This window comes from Gymnoscopelus braueri, assembly GCF_963280865.1.
Source record: "Gymnoscopelus braueri genome assembly, chromosome: 13".
NCBI lineage: Eukaryota > Metazoa > Chordata > Actinopteri > Myctophiformes > Myctophidae > Gymnoscopelus > Gymnoscopelus braueri.
The window spans coordinates 5,904,689-5,915,019 of record NC_137615.1 but is presented as its reverse complement, the minus strand read 5'-3'; the positions used below and the strand labels follow the sequence as shown (position 1 = coordinate 5,915,019).

The following is a 10,331-nucleotide window of genomic DNA, read 5'->3' as shown; positions in this document are numbered from 1 at the left end:
TTCTGTCATCATAATCACTATCCAGCAGTATTAGGCCTATTATATATACATCTATATTTATTGGAGAATTATATGCGTATTGTTTTTTGAAAGAGGGACATGAAAAATGCAATAAAAAGAGGTAAACTGACTCACTTTAAAACTTTAGATATAGTTATATATAATATATAGATATTTAGTGTCGCATAAGGGCATTGGTGAGTTGAAACGCACTAGATTAGACAAAATAGACCTATTTGATCTCTTACATTTAGTTTAGATAGATAGATAAATAGATAGACAGCATAAACAAGTGAAATCGGAAGTGATGAAACGTAGAAATTAGCAGACAAAATTGGAACTGGAACACTCTAAAATGTAAACAGATAAATCGTATATGCATTGCTTTCTCGCTTTCTCGTTTCTCGTTATTGGTTTAAATTGGCAACCCGCCTGAAAATGTATTTTCTGTTTACTAAAGAGCCGTAGAGACAGAGAGACCTCTGTTACTGAACAAACACTCTATATATCAATGATTTCTTTCACAATGCAAAGCTTTATTTTTTTTTAAACTTTAATCTTTGTTTAAAACTTTTTTATTTTAACCCAAAAAAAAACCATCATGTACTTTTAAGCAGTGGTTCTCAAACTTTTTCGTGTCAAGGACCGCCAAAATGATATGTATTTGGCCGCGGACCCCCATCTCTAAATGTTTTTTGTTCCAGGGACCCCCCAGCAAAGATTTGAGTTAAAGATTTGCACACAGTTTCCCGATTTTTCAAAAATAGCTGATATACAAGCTCATAGTGCGGCACTCGGTGCCGTGCTATGAGCTTGTATATCTGCTATTTTTGAATAGCTTAAGTATAAAATTATGGATAAAGGGGTTAAAATGTTTGTGACGCTTTATTAACTAATTTAGCTGGGGACCCCCTGGTACCCCACCAAGGACCCCTGGGGGTCCTCAGACCCCACTTTGAGAACCAATGCCTTTAAGTACTTTCCATACACGGCAAGCCTGTATGGTTTATATTTTATGTGATCATGTGCGTTCAGGCTGCAACTGAATCTGGGGTTTCCAGCTTTGTCTTTAACACTGAACGAACAGATGCAAGTAAATAAAACAGGATGAAATTGTTACCAGTAGGCCTAGGCTATCATCATGTCACAAACAGCAAAATCATCCAAATGCGCATTTGAAAAGGAACAAGAGGTTTGAATTGTATAGTCATTCTTCATAAAATTCCAGTCTGACCCCAAAAAAGAAATTAATTAAATCCATGCTCGATGTTGCATAATAATAAAAAGCTATAGTAAATAAATAAATAAATGAATAAATAAATAAACTAAAATATAAAAGTCTCTTGATCTATTTGTTTCAAAGTTATATATATATTTGAACGTTCAATACAACTTTATAGGCCAAATGTTGTTGAAAAACTCAAAATACAGTCAATACTCAAATACATATGCCTGCGCTCAATGTGCATATCCTACTCCTACTGTGCGGCTACTTGCTGTGTCGCTTGCAGAAGACAACAAATACAAGCACTTGACACATTGTTAGCTTATAGATCTGTTATTTTCGGCAAGCGACACCGTCGTACCACGTCCTGTACCCCCGGCCTAAATGGTCCCTTACAGTCTCTTTTCATTGATTGATTGATTGATTGATTGATTGAATCCTTTATTTAGCAGTTTGCCAAAAAAAAAGCACAGAAAGTTCTATACAAAGGGATGCTAAAAAGGATTAAACCCAAGAAAGCACTATAGGGCTTAATTGTTTCCATTGGGCTCCTGTGTATTCAATTAATCAAAACCTTTAATGACAGACAAATATACAATAATATGCAAAAAAAAAAACATCATATAAACGAGTAGTAATAATAATTAAAAAAAATAAAGATATGTACAGTAAACTGTTTGAAGGGGCGGGGGGGAGGGGGGGGATTTCTGGTGATAGGTTTGGACTTTCAGGGGCCAGTTTTGAATGGCAGCCACCTGTAGGTGCTCTTTTATAGCGGTTTAAAAGGAGAGTAAGGATTCACATGTTTCTATTACTGTTGGTATGGCATTCCACATTTTGGTGGCATAGCAGCAGAACGAATTTAACCCCTTGTTTGAGCCAAAATCTGGGTTGAACGTGATTAGTGGAGCTCCCTCTGGTGTTGTGTTTGACTCTCTGACTAGTGTGAGAGCTGTACAAATGGAACCAAATGGACCCGTAGCCGCAAGGGTCCATTTGGTTCCACCTGTATACTCTCAGCGTTATGGGGGTCCATGAAATAAAAACAGTTATAGAACCACTGCTATAAATAATGTTTTTAACGCTAGGCTACTAGACATTCCTGTACACACACACACACACGGCCCAGTAGTAGGCCCCTCCTCCTCCCGACGCAACGTAGCAACAGCTGAGCCAATGCACGCACGCTGCCTGGTGGGTTGCCTGGCAACAAGAACCAAGAACGTGATGACGTCTCACCCCCAGATTGCGTATATTATTATTATGGGATGTGCGGAATTAAAACACCAAGAGAGAAGAGAGAGAAGAAGAAGAGGACACCGTTTCTGGTGGAAGAGAGAGAGAAAAGCAACCCCCCCCCAAAATATCGAGCCCGTTGGTTTTCATTCACGTTAGATTACAGAAGAACATGGAGCTATAGATCTTGGTTGGATGTTGGATTAGATCATGGAGCTCTCGGCTGTCGGCGAGAGCGTCTTCGCCGCCGAGTCCATCATTAAACGGCGCATACGAAGGGTTAGTGTGGCGGCCGTTTCTCTGCTTTCCTCCAGACACCACCACCACACCACGGGGCTGGCGTTTCAGCTCCCCGTTACGCAACCCCACTGTTTGTGCAGCAAACAGCAGCTCTGACAGCCATGGGTATGGTCGCTAAATAACGTGTCTCTCTCTCTCTGTCTGTCTGTCTGTCTGTCTGTCTGTCTGTCTGTCTGTCTCTCTCTCTGTTTCGCAGGGTCGATGGGAATATCTAGTGAAATGGAAGGGCTGGTCTCAGAAGTGAGTATAGTAGGCTATAATATCTAGTGCAGGGGTCTTCAACAGGGGGTCCGGGACCCCTTGGTGGTCCTCAGAGCTACGACAGGGGGGGGGGGAGCTTGTAGATCTGCTATTTTTGGCAAAGAGGTGTTTGGTGTGTAGAGGGAAAAAAGAACAGACCAAGTAAACAAAAAAAGTTGAATCTGAAGCGCAATTTTATAGAATATAGAGGAGGGGGGTCCCTGCTTCATCTCTCTCTCAGCTAGGGGGTCCTTGGGCTGAAAACGTTGAAGACCCCTGATCTAGTGCAATGGAAGGGCTGTTCTCAGAAGTGCATAGTATAATATCTAGTGAAATGGAATGGTTGACTCAAGTCAACACAACACACAGCGCTGCTGTCTGGCCGCAGCGCACAACTGCACCAGACAACCTCGTCTCGTTTTTATTATTAGAGCTATAATAATGTTTTTATCCATCGATCTCTACCGCATCTAATAGGCTTACTTGTCTCTGGCCCATAGCTGTCACTGTGTGCAACAGCGTGCTTCCGAATCCCGATCATGCACGGATTAATAATCACGCGCGGGGGCCTACTATGGTGTATTCTGATCATATTGGATCTGTATATATTTACTAACTGTAGCATTAGCAACGGCTAAGTTCAAACACACACACACACACACACACACACACACACACACACACACACACACACACACACACACACACACACACACACACACACACACACGTTTGTGTGTGTTGGCGTGGATCATGACACGTGTGTTTTCTGTGTGATTTACGACAGGTACAGCACCTGGGAGCCAGAGGAACACATTCTGGACGAGCGGCTGTTCGCCGCCTTCCAGGAGAGGTGAGGGGCCTCCGCCTCTCTGAACCGAACCTGACACCACGGCACAATAATCATTAAATAACGCATTCTGTCCATTTTATAGAATGTGTATTATAGGTCTAATATGAGTTTTTCTCAAACTTAAACTTAAACTCGAACGGACCCCCATCTCAAATATGTTGTTCCAGGGACCCACCAGAGGCAAAGATTTTAGTTGCAAATGTTCGCTTAAAAACATTAACATTATATTCAAAGGTTTGCACAAATGTTCACGATTTTTCAAAAAAATAGCAGATCTACAAGCACATAGCACTCGGTGCCGCACTACATGAACTTGTATATCTGCTATTTTTGAGTAGACAAAGTATAAAAGATTTACAATTATTGTGATGCTTATATTAACACATTTTTGCTGGAACAGATGTTTTATATTATTCACCAATGTTGCAGGGAACGCGAAAGGGAGCTGTTCGGGCCCAAAAAGAGGGGGCCCAAACCCGAGACATTTCTGTTGAAGGTGAGAGAATCTTTTATTTTATTTATAGTCATGCGTTTTTAAATCGTCGACTCATTGTCCACATCCGTTTATAGACTGTCTTCATCAGAAGACAGGGAGGTGATGAATCATTTCTGTCATGAGCCGTTATTAGTATGACTTATTGGTGAGTGTGTTAACCTTCAATAAGCCTATAAAAGGCTTTTGATTTTCCCTGTGTGCATTCAGCTGGTTTCACAAAGCAGTCCTATACCAACTTAAACGTAGACAGCTTAAACGTATTTTCCTTATGATTAAATCAATGTTTGGCATTGGAAAATAAATGTACAAAATCTCCATTTCCACATATCAACACTGGCCCATCTCATTTCTATGTATAAGTCCTTTTACATTAGTTAAATGCATATATGTTTTAACTTTCACATAGATGGCCCTCCACCTTTTCATGCGATACACTGTCTTGTACTTTTTATTTGCGTTTACAAAAATCAAACGGCCCGCCAAGCAACGCGCGTTCAGTGCAATCTTTGATTGATTGATTATTTTAGTAGTAGTCATTTTATTTTTATTAGTAAACAGCTCGTGCAGTTAAGGCTAAAAAAAGGATAACACAAAAAAAAAGTCCTGCAGGGGACTGTATTCTGCCAGCAGCAAATTACAGTCTGCCAGCTTTCTTATCTTAAACCCTTTTAAATTACACACTTAAGGCTTCATATGTTGTCATGACATGGTGAGGAAACACGTGTAGGACTAATTGCTGTTTTTGTGTCTCTGATGCTGGTGTCCTGCACAGGCCAAAGCCAAAGCCAAGACACACGAACTGAGGAGAGAATCTCCGAGGGGGGTTCATCATCATCACCACCAGGGCCCCTCCTGTCCCGTCCCGGAGCCCGTCGTCACGCCCAGGGCGCGGGAGGGATTACGCGCCGTCGTCCCGACCATCTTCCCGCCGAGCGCCGTCAACAGAGGGGAGAGCGTGGCCGCGATGGGTCTCCTGGAGCCGGAGAGAAGGCCCGGCAGACCGCCGGCCCACCGTGCCCCACCGCCGCCACCGCTGACCTCCTCCTCCTCGTTCACGGGTCAAGAGTTCACCCGAGTCCCCAAGAAGAGAGGCCGCAAACCCAAGCAGCTCAGCTTGACACGCACGGATCAGCTCGGCTTAACACGCACGGATCAGCTCGGTTTAACACGCAGCACGGATCAGCTCCTGGTGGTTCCTAACAACAAACGGAGCAGGCCGGGAGGAGATGAAGGATCATCGTCGTCTTCATCACCACACGACGTGTCTGACTCTAACAGGCCGTCTAACAGACATCTAAACCTCCAGCCGTCCGATAACATCAGCCTGATCCAGCTGACCAGACGGTTCCAAGAGGACACCACCATCACCCCGAAGTCCGGCGATGCGCAGAGGAGGAGGCGGCAGGTGGTCCAGGGGGATCATCATCATCATCATCATCTACCCCCCCAGGTGGTCCAGGGGAGGACCGTGGACCAGGGCCAAGGGAGGACCGTGGATCAGGTGGATCACCGTCTACCACCGCTATTAATCCCGGACGTTGTTCATGGACACCTGCGCGGCGGCATGAAGGCTGCTCTCCACAGAAACCACAGGACTCACAGTGGCAGCACCACGTGTGTTCCCCTGAGACACAACAAGCTCAAGCGCTTGGCTGCAGAGAGCCATCATTATCGGCCTAAAACGGGACATCCTGGATCCAAGATGACACAACAACAGCAGCAGCAGCAGCAGCAGCAGGCCGCAGTGGGCCTAGCTGTAGGCCCGCCTGGCGGGTCGGGGTCGTCGCCTCCTCCCCGGTCGAACGATTGTGCCAATAAGCGTCCGGAGGCCTCGTGGGCTCCGTGTCTGCTCAACGTGGACAACGTGACGGTGACCGACGTGACGGCCAACTGCCTGACCGTCACCATCAAGGAATGCGACACGGAGAAAGGCTTCTTCAGAGACATGAGATGAGATCAGATGAGAGAGCAGTGGTGGGAAAAGTACTTTAATGTTTTACTTAAGTAAAAGTATCAATACTGGCGCTGCAATATATAGAAATAATCTGTTACAAGTAAAAGTCCGGAATTCAAAATTGAGTAAATGTAGCCTACAGTATTATTGGCATCAAAATGTAGGCCTACTACTTAAAGTATCAAAAGTAAAAGTAGCCTATACTCATTATGCAGAAGGTCCCTATTTCAAGTTTTCAAATGTGTTAAACTCTTTTGATTATAGCAGATAAGCTCATATTGCGTCGCATCACGACGCATTGTGAGCTTGTAGATCTGCCATTTTCAAATGGCCGAAATGTATGTAGGCCTATATAAGGCTGAAGTGTGAAGGGTAACATGTGTTTTGTAACAATCAAAATCTACAAAGTAACTAGTAACTAAAGTTTTCAAATAATTGTAGTGGAGTAAAAAAGTACAACATTTGCCTCTGAGATGTAATGGAGTAGAAGTAAAAGTATTGGAAATTGGAAATACTCAAGTAAAGTAGAAGATATACCTCACAATTGTACTTAAGTACAGTACTTGAGTACATGTACTTAGTTACTTTCCACCACTGGATGAGATGAGTTATAGGCCTAGCTGCTGTTTCCACCGCAAGAGTAATATAGCTAAATATAGCTCAGTTGTGTGTTTATAGTTAATTGCCTATGTGCTATTGCCATATAAACAATTGTTTTCAACAAGCTAATAATAACTGACTATAGCACACGAACCATTACTATTGCTATATTTTTTCTATTATGTAACATGTCCTGTGTTAATACCACATCGATCAAATAAAAATAAATAAATAAAATAAACAATTTCTGTCTATTTCATTGTCTTCTATAGAGATATTTTAGTTCACTAAATGGTAGCCTATCTATCATTGATTCTCAAAGTGGGGTCCGGGGACCCCCAGGGGTCCTTGGGGTAGAGGGGGGGGTACCAGGGGGTCCCCAGCTAAACTAGTTAATATGGCGTCTGCAATCATTTTAATCACTTTATAGCCATTATTTTATACTTTGGCTGTTCAAAAATAGCAGATCTACAAGCTCAGCACTGCCTCGCTATATGAGCTTGTAGATCTGCTATTTTTGAAAAATCCTGGCACAAATATATTTTTGGAGACAGGGGGTCCGCAGCAAAAAAACAACATAATTTTGGGGGTCCTTGACATGAAAAAGTTTGAGAACCACTGGTCTATATTATGCAATTAACAGGCCTATACGACTTTTTCTCATATAGATTACATTTGGAGGTGCTTTCATATAGGCCTATGTCAGTGGTTCTCAACCTGTGGGTCGGGACCCCCAGGGGGGTCCCCACATGCTTTTATTTTTTTGTTGGGGGTGGGGGGGCCCAAAAAAGCCTTTTAAGACATTTTTCATACCCCCAAAAAATTACCATAACTGTATCAAAAGTAGGCCTACTCAACAAACTACTTACATATACAAACATTGGCCAAATTGTTAAATAATATAAGAGAGAGGAAAAATATTGTGAAAATAGCTAATCTACAAGCTTTGCAACGCCTCGTTCACAATATTTATCTGTGTGGAACAGAGTCAAACTAAATGTAATGCCTCAACTCCTACAGTTTGTCAGGGTGGGGGTCCCCAGTACAAATATATGATTATTTTGGGGGTCCCCAGTTCAAATATGATTATTTTTCAGGGGTCGCGGCCTGAAAAGGTGGGGAACCCCTGGCAAGGCTGGCATATAGGTTAGTCCCAACTCCCAGAAATCTTGGGCTATATGCGTTCATTTGACACAGCAAGGTCATTCACTGCAAAATCCTGTTCACGAGAGTCTTGGTTGTCAGAATGGACCCGTCAAGGTTTAGCCCGTTCTGAACACATTGATTAATTACATCGATTAATACATCGATTGCTTAATTACATCTTTACCAAATGCGTTGTCTTTCCATCATTAATTGTTGACCTGGCCCTCTCTGCCTTCTTTAATGTGTCAAAAGATGTGGAGCACAGCTGTAGCCTACATATAAGTGAAAATGACACTATTTTCGTTTCATTTTCCACTTATTCTACAAAATACTTTTAATGTCAGTGATTAATAACAATTTGAACTATAATTATGGACGGTGTCCATTATGACTCTTCACTGTCTGGAACCCACAACCGCCTCCAAAATGATGTCTGTGTTTTTTTTTTGATAAACAAAAAAGAAAATATACTTCGAGTAAAATACTACTTTTAAAATACTACTTTTTCCAACCTACTGAACAAATCAATGTCCACATGGCGACTGCGTGCGTCTGGTTTTATGGGCCTACAGCACGATGTAAAATGTTACTCATTGAATGAACCAGTGGGGTGGACACTGGACTGGACAGGCTGTAAAACCATGACCCTCCAACTGACAGGACAGACCCTGCAGGCCTGCACAGCAGTGCTTGTCAAACATTTCCACTTGTTAAGGACCCCCAACAACAACAACAACTATTTGGCTATACGGTCGGACCCCCGATTGAAAATATGTTGTTGTGCCACGAGGGGACCAATAATAAGATCATATTTTCTTTAAAATATAGACGAAATATGAAATTGTGTAAATAAGTGTAAACCGTTCCTCATTTCGTTGCATGGAACCCCTTCTTCAGGGACCCCTGCATGGCATGGCGGGGGTCCCCGAACCTCGATCACTTTGAGAACCATGCAGTGACCTTGAGGGCTTTATAACGGAATCTTAAGTCAGCGGATCTTTTTTTCCACGTGAAACGTGTGTTTGCTTTGATTCCTGCACATAAAGATTAACCTTTAAACCATAAACCTTCAGCACCGCCATCAGGCTTAAAGCTCATCAACACTATAAACACAACCATACATGGCTGCTGTTTTTTTGACCAATTTTCACAAGGAATGATTATTGCAACAATGTGACGGTTTCACCAAGTATCAAACTAACAAACTGTACATCTATATAAACTGTTTTCACCTATCGGCCTGTGGTTCTCAAACAGTGGTCCGGGGACCACCAGTGGTCCTTTAGGGCATTGGTTCTCAAAGTGGGGTCCGGGGACCCCCAGGGGTCCTTTGCAGGGTACCAGGGGGTCCCCAGCAAAATGAGTTAATAAAGCGTCACAATCATTTTTATTTTACACTTAAGCTGTTCAAAAATAGCAGATCTACAAGCTCATAGCGCAGCACCGAGTGCCGCGCTATGAGCTTGTAGATCAGCTATTTTTGAAAAATCGGGAAAATGTGTGCAAATATATATATTTTTTTAAGGGAACATTTGTAACTCAAATCTTTGTTTCTGGGGGGTCCCTGGAACAAAACATTTAGAGATGGGGGTCCGCGGCCAAATACATCATCATTTTGGGGGTCCTTGACACGAAAAAGTTTGAGAACCACCACTGGCCTAGACTAGCTTTGTAAGACAGGGAAGCTTGATCACATTGAACCTTCACAGCATTCTTTTGTCTCATGTCGGGTGAGTATAGTTTTCTCATGGATCCCGATTTGATTTATTATTATTCTTACCTTCTTCCTTTCAAATCAAAGTTGCACGTGAATAATGTGCTGTCGTCGTCATCATCATAATCTCTCCAGTAGGCTACATCCGACCTCAGATGTATAGAATAATGGGCCTTATAAGAAGGCCTTATACGGTCTAATTGATCAGACAATTAAATAAATCACTCCAAATATTGGCATATACACAGGAGCATCCGTCACACATGGAATGATTCCTAGTTCGGATGTGTCGGGTTTATTTCAGAGGAGTCTGTTGATAACGTTACATTATTCTTTTTTAAATTAAAATAAATAAATACATTAAAATAAATAAATAAATAAATAAATAAATAAATAAATAAATAAATAAATAAATAAATAAATAAATAAATAAATAAATAAATAAATAAATAAATAAATAAATAAATAAATAAATAAATAAATAAATACTCTAATAGGTCACATGAGGCCTTGGTGTGAAAACAAAGCTAGAGTCAAGAAACTGAACTAAACAAACACACTTTTGCT

General features: G+C 41.9%; 1 protein-coding gene across 1 annotated transcript; it reads left to right on the top strand.

The window, feature by feature from the left end:
• Positions 1 to 2,508: 2,508 nt before the first annotated feature.
• Positions 2,509 to 7,112, top strand: cbx8a (chromobox homolog 8a (Pc class homolog, Drosophila)). Its single transcript, XM_080446947.1, has 5 exons — positions 2,509 to 2,740; positions 2,958 to 3,001; positions 3,789 to 3,854; positions 4,284 to 4,350; positions 5,123 to 7,112. Exons 1-5 carry the CDS (start codon positions 2,672 to 2,674, stop codon positions 6,302 to 6,304), a joined length of 1,428 nt encoding a protein of 475 aa, XP_080303073.1. The 5' UTR covers positions 2,509 to 2,671; the 3' UTR covers positions 6,305 to 7,112.
• Positions 7,113 to 10,331: the final 3,219 nt, after the last annotated feature.

What these genes read in the sequence shown, in the direction of transcription:
- cbx8a (XM_080446947.1), top strand. Translation starts at nt 2,672, where the DNA reads ATGGAGCTCTCGGCTGTCGGCGAGAGCGTCTTCGCCGCCGAGTCCATC. An exon ending in TTAAACGGCGCATACGAAGG is followed by an intron (nt 2,741 to 2,957) that starts GTTAGTGTGGCG and finishes TCTGTTTCGCAG; the next exon opens with GGTCGATGGGAATATCTAGT. An exon ending in TTCGCCGCCTTCCAGGAGAG is followed by an intron (nt 3,855 to 4,283) that starts GTGAGGGGCCTC and finishes CCAATGTTGCAG; the next exon opens with GGAACGCGAAAGGGAGCTGT.